At 35.2% G+C, this 17,539-nt stretch overlaps 1 protein-coding gene across 1 annotated transcript in view; it reads right to left on the reverse strand.

Annotated features, from left to right (window-relative positions):
* Positions 1–1,707: 1,707 nt before the first annotated feature.
* RAB11FIP2 (RAB11 family interacting protein 2) overlaps positions 1,708–17,539 on the reverse strand; it is a 28,088-nt gene continuing 12,256 nt past the window's right edge. The window contains exons 3-5 of the mRNA XM_068198194.1: positions 16,838–17,297; positions 5,724–5,769; positions 1,708–2,081 (exon numbers count right to left, since the gene is read on the reverse strand). Of these exons, the coding sequence (XP_068054295.1) occupies positions 1,854–2,081; positions 5,724–5,769; positions 16,838–17,297 (734 nt within the window). The 3' untranslated portion in view covers positions 1,708–1,853. The remainder of the gene's footprint in view (positions 2,082–5,723; positions 5,770–16,837; positions 17,298–17,539) is intronic.

The raw sequence follows: 17,539 nt of genomic DNA on the forward strand, positions 1-17,539 counted from the left end.
GCAGAGCTCCACAGCTGGGCAGGGCTGGGACCTCTCAGGATCCATCCAGGCACAGGGATCCACACGAAGGGATCCCAGTGGTGGGCTGGGAACTCTGGCTGCACATATTTAGGGACAGTGCTAAATGGGGACAGGGAGGTAGTTGCTAAATTAAAGAAGAAAATAAAGGAGAAAAAGCCAAAAATAAGTAAATGAAATCTGAGAATATTTGTATGAAGAAGTTTTTTTTTTTGTAACTAGAATATTTCTGTGCTGTCCTACAATAATAATGATGTCAAAAGCAGTCAGACAGAACTTTCTCAACCCTTCCACATGTAAGTATTCAAGATAGTACCAATTTCTGCAGTTTTAAAAATGAAAATGTATTAAAATCTTTTACAACAACAATAACAAAAAAATGGAATTTAATTTCAAGCTTTTTTGGTCACCTCAGCAGCAGCCATGTCATGGTGCTGTAAAAAAACCCAACAGATCAGGTGCAGAAAGAAAGGAAAAGACAATTATCTTAAATCCAAATCTAAAATATTCTCTGTACATGTTTTAAATAACATTTTACTGTTTCACAGCAAGATAAAATCCAAGTAAGACTCTTCTTAAGGAAATTAAAATTTAAATCTATTCATCTTAATGTTTTGAGGGTTCTCCTATAGTATTCTCCCATTATACCTTCATCACTATATTTTTCCAATTCATTGAATAACAGATACCTTTTTCATACATCATTTTACAAACAATTATTAAATGGTCAGGAAGATATTTACTACATTCCTCTTTCATTTGCCTCAATGAGAACTGACTTTTAGAACTATTTACATGGAATACAGACATTTTTAATGAAAAGCCTAAGTACCCTATATGTGTTTAAGCAACATGGCCTATTTCTAAAGGCATATACTTTGTTGTCTTAATATTTAAAAAGTTAAGACACATATATCATGTAAAACTCAACCTTAAATTGATTTATCATGTCTATTTAAGTCAGTGTCTCCATTTCTGCTACATTTTCATCGCGGCAGACTTTGACTGAACAGAAGAATTCATGTCTTTATTCCATACTTGAGTTCTCCAGTTGTACTCTGGCTCTGTGAACACTGTTCAAAGTACTTCTAACACATAAAAAGACATGCAGTAACTTCATACAAAAAGATCCTCAAAATAACTTTATGTCATGAGCTCACTACCAAAGTTCACTCGTTATACACAAAATTCAGCATTTAAGTGTAAAATAACTGGTTCCAGCATGTGCCATGACAGAAATGGCACGGGGCTTTTTTTTACATTGTTATATAAAAAGCACATTGTATAGAATACAGCATTTACTCTGCAAGGATTGCGCATCACTGTTTTCCTCTAATATGTGCAGGACTACATTCCATTGCAATAAACCACACTTAGGTTTAGTAGAGTACTACACTGGATTGAAAACAGTGGTTTTGATGGCATGCTGTAAAAAAAAGAATCAATATATTTGCCTAATACCAATAATCATTCAAGAAAACATTCATAACAGCACAGGCTTCTCTGTTGAAACTGTCACATGGTGAACACTAAGCTATGATATAAACTGCATGGACATATTTATTATGTATCATTAACTCTATTTTAAGTATTCTGTACCTAAATGTATTTTCAAAAAGAAAAAAAAGTTACCTAAGTAATCTAACATAAAACAACTTTTGGCAGCTTCTGCTTGTGTTTATATTAAAAAAAAAAAAAAAAAGGAAAAAAACCCACGCCATTTTCTCTCCTCCCCATTATGCTGGAATTTCTTAGGAGAAAAGGAATGAAGAGAAGACATAATATTAAAGTGTGATCTCCTTCCATTAATGCATTCAGCAGAAAGTACCACTATCTCAGCTTTTGGAAAATTTGCCAGCTTTCCGAGAAGGTTCATATGGCACTCTGAGAATACTGGGGGTTTCCTCCATCACTCGTACCAGGAGATTGTCAATGTAATCCTCGAGCTCACGAATGTGGGTGTCCTTCTTCTTGAGCTGCTCCTTGTGTTTCACCAGCTCCTGCAGAACCTCCTCATAAGTGAGGTTTCGGTATCCTGCAGTGGCATCGAAAGGATTTCCTTCCTGCAGGTAAGTGTAGAAAAACACCAGATTTTATTAAGCAGTTCAGTGTCTCCAGAAAGTGAATTGGTTATTGCTTTTTGTGATTCTCATGTGCATCTCCTGACACAAAAAGCAATTTCTTTCAGCAACACCTCCGTTTGCAGCAGTGCTTTTCCCTCCAGCACCCCCACTGGAGCAGACAACTGGAGATGGGCTGCCCAGTTGGGGAATCTAACAGGAATTAAGGTGCAATGCCCATTTGGATGAACATTGCCCACTCTGTCATCTCAGAAAAATCTTCTCAGTGAGGTGGACGCATAGTCAGTGTGTCGGAGCTAGTGACCATATGAGCAGTGACCACAATAACAGCTGGCAGGTCCATTTTGGGAAACCAACCATCTTAAATATGGAGTAACAAGAGAAGAGCCCTGAGAATTCAACTCCTACTGTAACTTCTCTGAGTCTTTGCCTCGAGAGAATCACAGCAAAGCATTTACTCAGCTCTAAATGACATCAGCCCTCATCTGTCTTTCACATTCATAGTTGTAGTCACCAGTGGTTCTCCAGGCCTTGGCTTCTGAATCACATATTAAAACTTTCCATTTTAAATTGCAGGTAAAGGTAAAAGGTTACATCTTACTTGCACCAGAGCACTTAAGGCAGAAAAAAAAAAAAAGTGTATTTATAAAAGATCTTGCTTGCTTTAAAGCAGGAGAGGCACAGAATTAAGCAGTGGGGAAAGCAGAATTGTTTCTGCAATGATTTCTGATGACTCAGTAAGTGCAGGTATTAGCAGAGATGGACAAATTAGTCATCTTAAAAAGGACAACATGATCCAAACACTGTAAACTTGAATGTCTTCTTTTTTGTTGATTTATAGAAGTATCAGCACTGTTAGACATGTTAAGCAGTATGCTTCATCTCATTCAGAAATGAAAAAATTTAGAAGATATGGAACCTACAAAATCCTGCACTTCTAACAGGGCACACGAGATAGCTTTTGTTTACAGTAGAAGCATGTAATTAAAAATAATAAAGCGTGCACAGCTAAGAAGCACACCACATAACAGTCCTGTTCATTCCTTTTCCATGCCCCATTCTTTTCTTTCCATACAGCTCCATATTTGCACATTGGCACATGTCGACCCATTAAAATATGCGGCTGGCCAAAGTTTTCAAAGGAACCTAATTAAAAGTGATGGTGCCCTGCAAATAGGCTGAAGTGTGACAGATCAGCCTCTCTCCATCAATTATACTCTAACAGTAGCTCTCAAAAATAGGTGATTTTAAGGATTTCTCTCTGCACAAGAGACATCAAATGTCACATTTATGGATGCATATTCAGTATTTTAAATGTACCAAGTTAAGGGATTGTAAGTAATCAGTAACTTGCACCTTATTAAAATGGCTAACCTGATGAAATTTATAAATTGTTTAGTAATCCATTTTCAACAAGTATAGAAAAGAAAGTAACTTCATTTTGTGGTCATCTTCGTAGCACATTTTCTTCTACAAGAGAGAAGTAAAACTTTTTCTTTATTAAATTTTAGTCTCTTTACTAAATTTTTGTACACACTGGAGAAAATACCATTAACACTTATATGCCTGAAGTATAGGGTTTGCCTGATTTTCTGATTTGGCAAAGGAACAGGAATTAAGGTGCAATGATGACTTTAATTATGCAATCAAGTTTACTTGAAAATTGTGTGTAATATATATGCTTTAAAGATGTTTTATCATGCACATGCTCCATATACGTCTTAATTATGCAAGAAAATTCTAGCAGAAGTATGGTAGCATTTAGAAATTAATGTTGATAAAATTAGTTAGATTTAGTATGTTCAGCTTGAACCAGTAGGTAATATTGATATGTATATGGAACACTTATTTCTTTACAAAACCAGATACCACAGTTTTAATGCACAACAATAATTTTAGAATGAATTATTAAGGGAAAACAAAAGATTCTAAAAGATCCATGCAAAGAATGATTGTCTCAGCTACAAAACCCTGTTGGGTACACATTGCCAGCCAGAGGAAACGAAGGATAAAATGAAGAACTGGCCATCCCTGATCATCTCCTCATTGTTCTAATGAGGAATTCTGCTCTGGGAATGTCATCTAAGCTACTTTCACATCTTTTGTCCTACTTACTTCATCTTCCTTTCAGTTCTTAATTAGGCCTTAAAGAGCTCATGCTGCCCTTTCAACTGGCTACTGCTCCCATTTAAACACTGCTTTCAGGGACAGGTGTTGGCATCACAGAAGACATACAAACATAATTACTAAATAGTATGCACAAGGAAGAAATGTAATAACTTGGTGAGGGCTAATATTACAGAATCTAATAATAAATTACTTCAAACACCTTAGAAAGCAATCCTGAATATTTAAAAAGAAATTCAAATGGTTTCATTCAAAACTATGTGTGCGATACAGTTTCTTCCCCACCTAATTTGTATTTTGCATTAAATGAGCATCACCTCATAATCCTATAACAGACATTTAGGATGGCTGGTATTCCAAAAGAAAAATCATCAAGGATTTCTTTTATCACCTTTAAATCCTTTAAATAAAACAATTCACATCTTATTTCTTAAAAGAATTAAACTGATGCTTTTACCAGCAATAAATCACATGATTTGCAGCAGAACATTTGCAAGCACATAGAAACTGTAATTATGGTTACTTTACAGACAATGGCTGCTAAGTTAAATCAATTTTTTGATGTCTCTTTTTGTCAGAGATTAAGTAACTGCCTGGTAGAATTCAGTTTACTATCTGATCAAAGGCAGCATTCAAATACTCTGACATCTCCCACCAGCTACTTACATTATAAAAACTTGGGCATTTACAATAACATCAAATGCTATTACAAATCATTTACATAAACCAGCAGAAAACAAACACTACAAAGTCATATTTGCTTGTGAAACTTGTTTTCTATATATTTTAGAGATTGAAAACAAACCCACTTTTAAAGATGTCATCTATTCACAGAACAAATTCTAGTAAGACCACATTTTCTTTCAAACAAAGACACTGTCCAGGCAATCTGTGGATTATTTTTTGTCTTTTCTTAGTGCACAATTTATTCGCAGTACTTTTAGAAACAAGAGCATTTTGAATAATCTCTTCTAGTATTTCTATTTTTTAGTGTTTTCATCTGTTCATTTATTATGTGTATTATTAATCCTACCATATATCAGGTCATAATTTCAATTTTGATCTGCCTTCTAAAGACTGTCCTCAAGTCTCTGATTATAGTGATGGCAAACTCCTGTCTGGTCAATTAATAAATCCCTTTCTAATGCAGAATTCCTCACCTGACCATTACTTCCCTAGAGTCATCTAAACCACTCCTAAATTCAGGTTTTGGGTTTTTTTTACTTTTTGTGCAAAGAACTAAATATTTCCTTCTTCATCATATAAAAGCTAAACTCCATACTGAGTTCAAAACTCTTCCTTATTTCCAAATTTACATTAAGCCTGTAGTTTTCTATTTAGGTTTTCTGGATATGTCAAAAAAAAAAAAAAACAAAAAAAAAGAAAAACCCCAACATTTCCATATAAGAAAGAGGTTAAAAAACAACAAAGGCTTATTATATAAGTACCAATTAGTTGGCATTTACTGATGGCTTTCCATAACATTTCATAACTCACCGTTTTTTTCCTGAGATCCTCAATGCCAGAAGGATTCACATTAAAACTGTGGGGAAAAAAACATACCAAACAAATATTAGCAGTGCATACTTATTTGACCAAATTAATCTGCTAGAATACAGTACTGAATTAGACACACAGCTACAAAGTATTTAATATGGTTGATTTTCTTGATTTTTTAAACTCAGGAAAATAAAATATTAGAAACTCAAGGAAATTTTAATATATTCTTTGTTCACAGTTCTTTGTATTTTTCATATTCTTTTTGTCATCAAATTTGAATACCTAATTAAGAAATGCAAGAAAGGTATTATGGATTTGGCCTCCTTATGTCTCCTCTTATCTCTAGACTTAGCCTGAGCTTGTAAGCACAGTGACTTTAAATGAAAAATCCTAGAAACAGGTCCCTGGGATGAGATTGATAAAAACCAACAACCAAACCCTACAGACTAACACACATTCCCAGCTTTCATGGCAGCTCCTAGAGGACAAAGTTCCTACAGAAATTCCACAGACATCACCAGCTTAAGGCTAAAAAGACATCTTCTGTCAGCTACATTTATTTTGTACTTAAAATTGAGAAAATAATCTATTATTTTATAAACCTAGTGATTATTGTGCATATCCAGAAAGGAAAGCTTTTTCATAATGTTGTTGATAATGATAAAAACAGCCACTGCCTAAATGTCAGGGTTAAGAAACTGGCCATACAGGCTGCTGTAATTATTTGCAAGCATCTTTAAAAATCAATGATGCTGTGTTCTTATGTACTTGCTACAGCAGGTTTGGAGAGAAAACATTCTCTGAAAATGTGTTCAGAATCTGGACATGGTTCACAAATATTATTTACTTGGTAGCACCACAGCAGGCACATTCTTTCACAGCACAGAATCTGTTTTGTTAGACTGCATGTACTGGCTTTGAGGGTGATGTGTGACTGAGAGCTACAAATTAGTATTTTTTTTTTTAATTTTGAAGATTTTTTTGTATTAGGGAACATGTATTTTGTGATTGTTCGCCACTCTGTTATCTGAATTTGTAAGCCACATATTTCATGGTGTAAAAGCGGAAGGGAAAAGAATTTACAAACTAAAAATACGTTAAATATAAATGATTATATTTCTCTGTAAAGATTTTTTTTATTTTAAAATATCTTTTTTTTTTACTTTTTTTTTTTTTTTTTTTTTTTAGTCTGTACATGATTTTTAATTTCCAAAGCAGGCGAACTTTTGCTCACACAGAAGTCCTGTAAACCATCGGAGGGTATTTGACAGAGACCGGATTAGAGGAACAGTCACAACCAGAAGTGCAGAGGTGTCATTAAGTCTGGCTAATTCCCATTCTACCTGTCTGTAACAGCGATCCCCAGCAGTCTGCCCCGTTGGCTGGAGACCCCTTTTGAATGAGGGGCCTTTTTCATGGGGTATTGTGTGCCCAGGCAAAGGCAGGGTCCTTCCCTCCCAGCCTCCTTTCAGCCCCGCTCTGATGTGTCAAACACATGATGAACTCGCTCCATTCATGGCTGCCTTCCGCGCTCCCAGCACAAAAAAAAATGAGTTAACTGAACTGGATCGAATTAGCTCGGTGAAAACCAAGAATGTCTCTATTTAACGAAGTGTGGCGTTAATTTGGGATATCTTTCTTTTGGGACTGTTTCCTCATGTTAGACAAGATATAGAATAATACAGCCTGACTGCTCAACTGGGTGACTTTCTGAAAGGTTAAAAAAGCAGGATCTTTCACTGCCTTGAATGACTTTATAGTTTCTGTGAAATAAGTTCTGGGACTCTTTTTCGTAGTGGCAGCTTAAAATGAAAGCAGCAGTTCTGACTATGAGAAGCTGTGTTTCAAAATTAGAAGTATAAATCACTGGCAATATGGACTAGTTGTTTGGGGTTTTTTTTAAGCAGTAAAAAACCTGCAATATTTTTTGCAAAATTGTGGACATCATAACTGCAATTTCAAAAAGAACATCTGTGTATTTTGCAAGAAGAAATTTGAATACACTTGCAAAAAAATAAAAGAAAAGCCATTAAAATATTCCCCAATAAAAATCCAAATGCTATGAGAGCTCTTACTCATACTTTAAGGAGATTGGTAGAAAATATACTGCTTCTTGAGGAAGAAACAGGTGCTGAGATTGCATATAGTAACATTTTTGTAAATCAAAGTGTCTGCTAAGTAAGGTGGGAGCTCTTCAGCCTTGCTGAGCCCTGCAAGGTTTCCTGCCAGTGCCCCAGCCCGAGGTGAGTGTGAGCAGATGCAGACTCCCACCACTGCACCCCTATTTCACTGTCTGAGGGGCTGGTAACACCTCAAAAGGAAATCCTGTAAAATTAAGAATGCAAACAGTTGATGGAGTTGTCTGTTTGGTGTATTGAAATTCATGAAAGCATTCATTTTTTAATTTAAATTTCATCACAATAATGGACTCCTAAAGTTACCACCTCACTCAATGACTGGCAATAATTTGTACAAAACAAGTCTCTAGGACTGCAGCCCATGCTGTACAAGCATCACAAGCTTCCTTTGAGCAGCCATTGTCTTGACTTCCTAAAAGCAATCTGAAATCATTGATCTGAACAATTATTAAAAATAACACTGTTTTCTCCTGTGTTGCAGTCAGAGTTCATCGTGATAGTATTAGTTATAAACTAGTCTCTGGGTTTTTTACCCAGAGTTCAATAAACTAGCATGGAACTCCTGCTATGGAAGAAGTTCCCATGTTCACAGCTTGGGAAAAAAAGTATCTTTTTGGATTTTTGTAGGGTTTTTTTGAGTGAGGCTTACTGTAAACAGTGATTGTGAAAAACTGGCACTGCAGGATTCTATAATTATTGTTTGTCAATTATGCCCAAACTAAACTTGCTCAGTTTACAAGTAAAAAAGATATTTATTTTCTAACAAATGGGCTTCCCATGTGCCTTATGTGCCTCCAGATGATGTTTCATACTGATTTTTAAGTCTGCCTCTTACAAATAATAAATTTTCATTCCCTCAGATCACCTTCAAGAGAGGAGCTACTAAAAGGGAGGCAAATCCTACCAGCAGAGATTAAAAATCAACTGCAGTAGGATCATGGAAGTGACACTGAGCCCGCAGCTTGCACATCACCCCTGCCCTTCTCCAGGTAGAACAGACTTCTCCAATCCAGCACAGTTAGTCCTGTCCCCCATTTCACTCATCTGGGAATTCAATCAGTGTCCTTGACAGTTACTTTATATAACAGACATCTTTACCAGATTAAATCATCTCCATTATTTTATCGTTCCATATTATTTTACAGCTTTGGATATAACTTTCATTTTACATTTTTTTTTGAATAGTGAAGTTTGAATTTCTGGGGTTTCATTAGCTCAGATTTCAGTTTTAGCTCATCTGAGATGAGAACTCTTTTCTATTGTCTTGCTCCTGAGGGGAGAAAGTGATGAGAAATAAAAATAATATAAACTAATAATGGAGATAGATATGATGTAGGGCTGATTCTGTAGAGTGCTTTGGGTTACTATTTCATAATCACAGCAAGCATATTATTTTGTACTTTATTGTTATTTTCTTTGTTTAAAAACATTTCATTAGAACTGATTGACACTTTTCTTTGATAACACTTTTTTATGGTAATTAAATACTTCCATTGCATGTTGATAATTTACAGTTTGCACAGGAATAACACAGTGGACTTGAGTTCAGGATATGTCACAAGCTTAAGTTTATGACTGCATCTTACAATTCTGTCTATTGAAATTTAATGGTTGTTAAAAATTCAAACATCAGGTCTAGTGGCTGCATAAATATTTAGCTTCTGAATGCCTAGAGATCAAAACAATCTTTATCAAACCTTTCCTATAACTGATTTAAACATTTTAGTGCCATTTAGTCTGACAACATAATGCATGGGAATCAGACTCCTACATTTGCTCCATGGAAATAGTATTTTCTTAAGGACCAAAAGCTTTTTACCCCTCTTTTGCTATTCCTATTAGTTACATGATAGTAGTAACTAATCTAATAGTAGTGTATACTATTAGAAATTAAAATAAGGATATTGAAATTAATCATTACTATTCAAAGTATTAAAATTTATGTTAACATTCTGTAAAATATCTATTATATCAATGAGCTAAGTGTGAGCTTTCAGTTTCTTTCCTTTAATATGGAATGTCTGCATACAGGTAATTAGCAAAGCTCTGCCATATTCATTTTTCACTAGAGCTGAAATTCCTATTCCTATCCTACTTCTTGGTCTTTGGACTGATTCTGACTACAGTGCTTATGCATTTTTCTTTGTATTCTCACAATATATACCAAAATCTTGAACTATTAGGATGCCATTTAGATTATTACTATTGCACAAGGAAAAAAAAAGAAAACCAAAAACAAAAGAAATTAATAAAATCAGATACAGTTAATGAAATTCAGAAACTTAGCCTTCCATAGAATGTCAGCCTGCTGTGCCTGGCAGTGCAGAGCTCACTCGTAATTCTGAGAAGGAATGACTGTCTTGTCTGGCAGCTAAACAAGTACAAAATAAGCATATTACCATCTATTTTGCAATTAGATTCTGGGGAACATCACTTAAGACACTTCACTGTATAAACTGCTCTGCTGTCAAGCCATGTTCTGTGGCCTTTTGGAGCTTGGGTAACCCCAGGAGGACACAAAAAGAGGATCAGGTTTTGTGGCTATCACTACCTTTCCTTGACTAGTTAGAATTCTAAGTATATAAATATTTCTCCTTTTACTAGGAGTTGTGCTATAGCAAATAAGTTTTTTTTCTCAAGAGAACACTAAAGAACTGTTAGACTAAAAGTTGTGCCAGGATCTCCACTGGAAGACCCTATTATTAGAGATCTCTAAGTCAACAGCAAACAAACAAATCAACCAATCCTAAAATTATATTTTACACTGAAACTTACAGACCAATGTTTGAATTATTAGAAGAGTAGAACTGATCCTTAGTTCTTGCAATGAAACAGAAAAAAAAAACTGCATTGCTTTTACACAGTTTCTGCATTTATTAATAAAGAAACAATAGAACAAATTATTCTTTTTAAAAATGAAATAGAACAGGCAGTGCATTTTCCCTTGGGAAAGATAATATGCTTCATGCATCCTCTCAAAAAAGATTTCACATGCCCTAATGTGCACCAAGAGACAGTGAAAGCTTGAAAACATCTTGTCATGCAGCCAGCAGGATGAACTTTCCTAACAGTATTCCTAAAACAGTCAACTAATTAGGAGTGACTGATTGCTGGTGAGGAGTCTGCAAAAGTCAAGATTAATACCAGTATTTCTACAATATCCCTCAAAGAGTTGATTGCTCCAGCCCACCTTAGTCATGTCCCAAATGCTGTGACCACTGCTTTGTAGGAGCTTTGCAAAAGATCTCATTATTCCCTTATCACATGCAGTAATCTTTTAAATCAGATGATAACAGTCCTGGCAGGACAGACTAAGAATCTCTGCATGACTCCTGCTTGCTTTGTAATTTCTCTTTACCTCTCATGCACCATCAATGTATTTCTCTTGTTGAAATAATGTTCCACTGACAGCTTTACCACTCTGAATTAGTCTAGAATACAATTAAAGCACTGTCATAGTCCATCAATATTCTTCCTAGACTGGAGATCCCAGTTGACTAAAGTCTAGTCAAATTTCAGTAGAGAACTGGAAAAAAATTATTCATTTCAAGAAAAGCAATGCAGAAGTACACTGCTCTTAAAATAAGACATGCCAACACTGACAGAGGAAACAAAATTCTGAAAATACCATAGTTCACCTGATGTCACTTTTTTACTAACTGAGAAATAAATGTGCTAAAATGTCTTAACAGACCTTATTGCTTTAGCAAGCACAGCAATCTCCAGAGAGCAACATTTCTGAAAAAGGCATGTGAAAAGTAGAAAGAGTGAATTGCGTTGTACACTGGATTTCCTATTTGGCAGAGAAATACACAGTCACTACAATCCTTTGCTCTCATCAGGCAACTTTTGGGGTTCATTCCAATGGAGATGTTGCCAGTAACTCTGCAAGACTGAAACCATTTAACAGTGACTTTGATTATGCTGAAGTTATTGCACTAATAACTCACCCTCAGTGTGGTTTGGGATAACAGGTTTTACTTTAGAACTAAAGCTCACTCGAGATTGGCACCTGCTCTACTGTCACAGCTCAAGTGAGAAGCAGGAACCCAGAGGAACACCAGGATGTTGCAAAAGCTTCTTTAGCCACCTGACCATCACACATTGAAAACGTTAATGTGGCTGAAATGTAGCAGACATCAACTGTTCTTCAGACTTAACAATTGAATATGATCCAAATGCATCAGATATCGAAAGCCTCCTGTTTTCATAGCACCTCACTCTTTTTTTAACAAAGCTAATAATGACCATATCAAAATGCAGAGATATTGCTTATTTCAAACATTGCCTCCATTGGGTAAAACAAAACTGCAGTCTTTGATTTGTCTGGAACATGTGACATTGAGAAGACAGGCAGCTCTAACAGCCACATTGATGAAGGTGGGAGAGAGGCTGAAGAAAATCACCACGTTCAGAAACCACAAGCAGAAAGATGGAAAAGAGTTGAAGGATTGGGTTGGTATTTTTTCTTTTTGATTTGCAAATTTGAAAAACTGCTGAAGCAGTAAGAAAATACAGAAAAAAAATTAAGCATTATTCTAATAATTTATGTTCCAATTCACCAGTGATTAATATTATAAATATGAGCATTATTTTTAATTGTTATAATGAATCCTAGTAAGAAACAAGTTTCTTTCTCCTCCACTATTCCATCTTTCACGTTGCTAAGAATGTAACATACTTATTACAACAACTTGAGATAAAGTGTAATCTGTATGTAGACACAAGCTTTATCTTTTCTATGAAGTGTAACCATAGTTAGGTCAAGGAAATGCTACCTTAGAAAGGGTTTTTTAATGCTTCTCTCTATTCATGTATACATATATGTGTATATTCAGACATAGACATTATTTGGGTATGTATATATATATATATATATATATATATATAGATATAGATATAAAATGTTTAGTAGAAAGCTCCCAAACACCTACCCATCCAGTTTCCCTCCCAGATCTGGAATTTGATCTGACTAGTAACAACCTGTCAGCTTTAAATATTGGATTATTTGTCTCCCTGTGTCCAGTGCCTGAGATCTTGTTAATTACCTAAACTCCCTTTCTGTAGGTCTTGTTAATTACCCGTCTCCTGTCTCAGAGGACCTTGTTAATAACTTGCACAATCTCTCTAAAAAGGTCCTAATAACACATTAAAATTAAAGATGCTTTTCTTTTAGCACTTGTCAAGTGGTGTAAATTGAGAAATTTTCACATCAGTTTATTAGCCTGTAGTGTAGTGTCATGTATTCTCCTAAACAAAAACAATTTCAGAAAAATTATGCACAAGCTTTGGTTATGGCACAAAACAATCTTTGTTTTCCAGGAGCACCCTCAGTTTCTTTAACTGTGTTCAACACAAAAGCCACGTGGCTTCGACTGCAAATCAACTTCCTGAGAGCCACGACAATAGCAGAAGTTGCAGGAATAAGTGCAATTTAAGGCAATATTGGGTAAAAGTTTCAAAACAGTGCATTAAGAAGTACAAAACCAAAATTAGTATTGGTAAATGCTGGCTAAGAGCACTAGATATTGTTTGCTTAAAAATTCTTCATTGGCTGTATGATACAAAGCCTATGGAACTAACAGATTTTGTAGCATTTGCAAAACTAGTTTTTTTTTGTTTCACTATGCAACTCCTGCATTTTTAAACTGTCAAGAAATCAGCTCATAAATATCTCTATGCTTACAACAGACAATGGAACCCCCAATCTTAACACTTATGTAACACTGCAATATCATATCTATAAAAACACTTTAAAAATACTCAATTATCCACTCAGCATTTGCAGGAGGCAAAGTATCATCCCTATTTTACAGATTTAGCCAAAACCAGGGAACAACTTTGTCAGATCAGAGATTAATAGAAATTAGGGGTCCATATTTTGTTATTTCCTGTTAATAAGTATTATATACAAACCAAATAGGCTTTTTTTTTTTTGCTTTTCCAAAATACTTCTAAAACCTCCTTGAAACAACAATACTAAATAATAGCAATAAAAAGAATCAAATAATCCTGGTATACTTGCTTTTGGAAAAAAAAATCCTGCAAGTGTTGCTGAACCACTTCTATAATTCTTGGATCAGCAGCTGAGCAACACGTGGAAGACGTATTTATCTTCATTTGTTTAATTAGTAAGTAGGAGTAATTAGTGACAGAGCATGCAGCCAGCCAGCCAAGCACTGCAGGATGGGCTGGTGAAGGGCTATTCAGCAGCTCACCCAGCTGATGTCATGAGCTGCTGTTCTCCACATTGTTACTGCTCACTCAACATTAGCAACCACAATTAATTAGGATGGACTTAAGCCTGACCCAAAGTTCACCCAAGTCACTGAAAAGCTTCCCACTAAGGTTACAGATGTGGCTTCACCAGCCGGAGAACGTGACAGTCACACCACAAACATGAGGGAGCTGCGTTTGGTGGATTTTTTTTGAGGGTTAGGAAGGAGGGACGCTCTAGGTTGGGTTTTTTTCCTTCCACTTTTCTCTATGCCCAGCCTTTTCCCACAGACTGGATGCTTTATGGCTACAGTGTGCTCCTGGAATACATCCTTCAGAGGGATTTCACAGACAGGAATCCAGCTCAGGATGTTCCATCACCCAAACCAAGGCTTAGCTAAGTGGGGTTAAATGGGAGATCCACCTGCAAAGCAAACACCTGGTCCACAACAGAACACTAATTTTGGACACACCTTAATAAAAAATATACTGCCTGGTTTACTTGCAGAAATGAGATTCACCCAAAAGAGCTTAATAGCACATTGAGTAAATAAGAAAAAACCCAAAGACTAAATTCTGTCTACACTTTCTGCATACTGAATTTGTTACCCAGCCTCATTTATTTTGTACCCACATATTCATACAAATTCTTTCTTCAGTATTACAAGTTCAGAAAATTAAAAATGGATTCCATTCGAGAAATCCTCCAAAGATAAAAGGTAAACTTACACTGTAAACTTATTAAATATGCACATTTTGTATTAGTTTCTACTTCAAAAGAAAATAATTCTACAAGATACATTTGGAAGAAAGTAAACAAAGTCTAAAAGGTTCACACAGAACATCATAATGGAACATATAAAAATCAAGAGCTTCTAACTCAACTTATTGCATGCTAGATATTATGCCATAATAGCTGTTTCACAAAAAAAAGGTCAGAATGTTTACTATTTTTGGCTTTTTGAAAATAAAATAATATCTATTTGTCTTATCAAAAGTTTATGTTTACATAAAAGTCAAGAACTAGTAAAAGGGACTCTCATACAAAGACAGAAACAAATGACTAGAGTCCTTCAGAATGGGCACTGTGATGAGCTTTTTAATTACAAAACAAAAAAAGTCCATCATGATTACCATTAAGTTTTATATTTATCAAGATCTGCTGCATTCAAGAACTTCAAAAGATTGCACTACTTATATCTAGCATCTGCCTGAATACAGTGTTTCATTTGAAAAATTAAATGCTATGCAATTTTAATTGTTATTTGAATTATTTCTCTTTAAAGGAACTTACTAAAATGGAAGTTTAACTTCTGACAAACCAAGCCACAACCTAACCTTATGCTAATCCAGAGAAATACTTCATTAAATAAAAAATATTCTAAGGTTGTCTTTAGAAGGCACTAAGAAGATAATTTGTTGAGGTCAGATGAGCTTCTAGCAACAAATTCTTTTCTAAGGCAGTTCCATTTCAGTTCATTTCCCTAATTCACATCCATGATTAGTTTTGTTAAGAAAATGATTCTAAGTTTAAATCAGGAGTGCATGCATTCTAACCCATGGAGAAAACTGAGTTGGAACACAATAAGATCCCTCTCTTCTAAGAGAACAAGGTAATAAAAACCTTTTATTTTTTTAAAGAAACTACTCGTGTCATTAATTAAGGAATTAATACACAGGAAAAGGTGAATTTTTTAGAACTATGTTTTCCATTTAAAACAGTGACTGACTTTACAGCCTTTAGATTCCAGTTTGAAGCATTTTAATTTCAAATGCATTTTCTACCAAATTTAAGTCATTACATAGAAATGAATTATTACCTTGAAAACGCAAGGACTGCTAATTTCTGGCATTTATATACAAAAAAAAAGAATGCAAAGGAATGAAAGTTAATTAACTTCTTAAACATTTATCTATTGTGTACAGTACATGTGGGTGGCAGTGTACATAAATATATATATATATTTAAACATGTATAAAGAGAGAAAGACAGGCAAGATTCTCTTTATCACTAGCATACAAACCCAGAAAGGAAACGAACTGCGGGTTACACTTTTTCTTACGGAAAACAAGTAAAGCATCAATAGACAAACAAAGATTAAAATGGATTATTTAAATCAAAGTTCCTAATCAGCCCTGTAACTTAATTCATTCTGCTCAAGACATAAACTACTGCCTCGTGCAAGAATTTCAATACACAGAACCCAGCAAAGCTGCAGTGAGCCAAATGAATTCAAGTGAGGTAAGAGCTCATGTGGGTGCTCCCATTTAGAAACAGAATGTTCTTTAATTCTTGTACTCTAACACATAGAACCTAAATACTCCTTTTTTTTCCCCAATAGTGACATCCATAGGATTTCTTTTCACTACTCCCATTTGCTCCTCTCTTCTAGTTATTCAGTTTCCTCTTCCCCTTACACTTGAAACCTTTCCCTCTCAAAACCTGACTTAGGGCAATGTAATAAATTAACAATGAATGTTCAGATAAAGCAGAAGACTTCAGGGAGAGCCCATTCTGAAGCACAAGCAAGGTCTTTCACAAACACAAGCACCCAAGAACCTTCACAGCACATATCAGTAATAAAAAGCTTCAAAACAAAGCAGGAAACGATCAAACTATATAAAAACTTTGTAACATACTTAGAAAAGCACTGATATAAACGTGTATAAAGCACAAAGATTGTGTTCCTCAATACTTCACATTTTCATTTATATAACATGTTCAAGATAGCAGACTGAAATACAGCAAAAACCTACCTTGAAGATGGCAACATGCTTGTAGGCTTGAAGCTTGCCATAAACGGATTAGTCGAATCATAATCAAAACTCTCCTGATGAGCTTCCCCAAATGCACTCGGTGATTTCAAGTCACTAGAACTCTCTGATCCCCCATTGCTAAGTTTATCTGACCTCTTGCTATCTTTTTTTCCAGTCACTCTTTCAAAAAGACTAACTTTCTCTTTTTTCTCTTTTTTAATTTCTTTTCTGATCTCGACAGGTTTGGAAAACAGACTTATGTTTTGATCCCACGTTGCTGGGCTTTCTTCAAATGGATTCTTCTGTCTTGGCAGTGTAGCAAATTTTTGGGGTAGTGAAGCACTCACATTAAATGGGTCATTTTGTGCTTCAAGTGCAGTTTCATCAACTGTGCTGTCAAGTTGGCTCATTTTAGAAGTATCAACACTTAATGTCCTTCTGTGTGGAGATTTTAGACTCCCTGCAAACAATCTGTCATTAGTATATTATCAATGAGACACAATATCACAGTTTATGACATGCAGAAAACCCATTTTAGCTTAGATCTAGAAGCTTTGCAATTGAGCCTCAGTTCAGAACACTGGTGATTAACTAAGCTATTAAAAAAAATAACAGCTGTGGCCTTTTTTCATGTTTCAGAAATATTTATGGATAGGCACCACGAGAAATTTTTGTTTCCTGCATGAAAAAGAAGTTCTACGG

This window comes from Anomalospiza imberbis, chromosome 8 (assembly GCF_031753505.1).
Source record: "Anomalospiza imberbis isolate Cuckoo-Finch-1a 21T00152 chromosome 8, ASM3175350v1, whole genome shotgun sequence".
Taxonomy (NCBI): Eukaryota; Metazoa; Chordata; class Aves; order Passeriformes; family Viduidae; genus Anomalospiza; species Anomalospiza imberbis.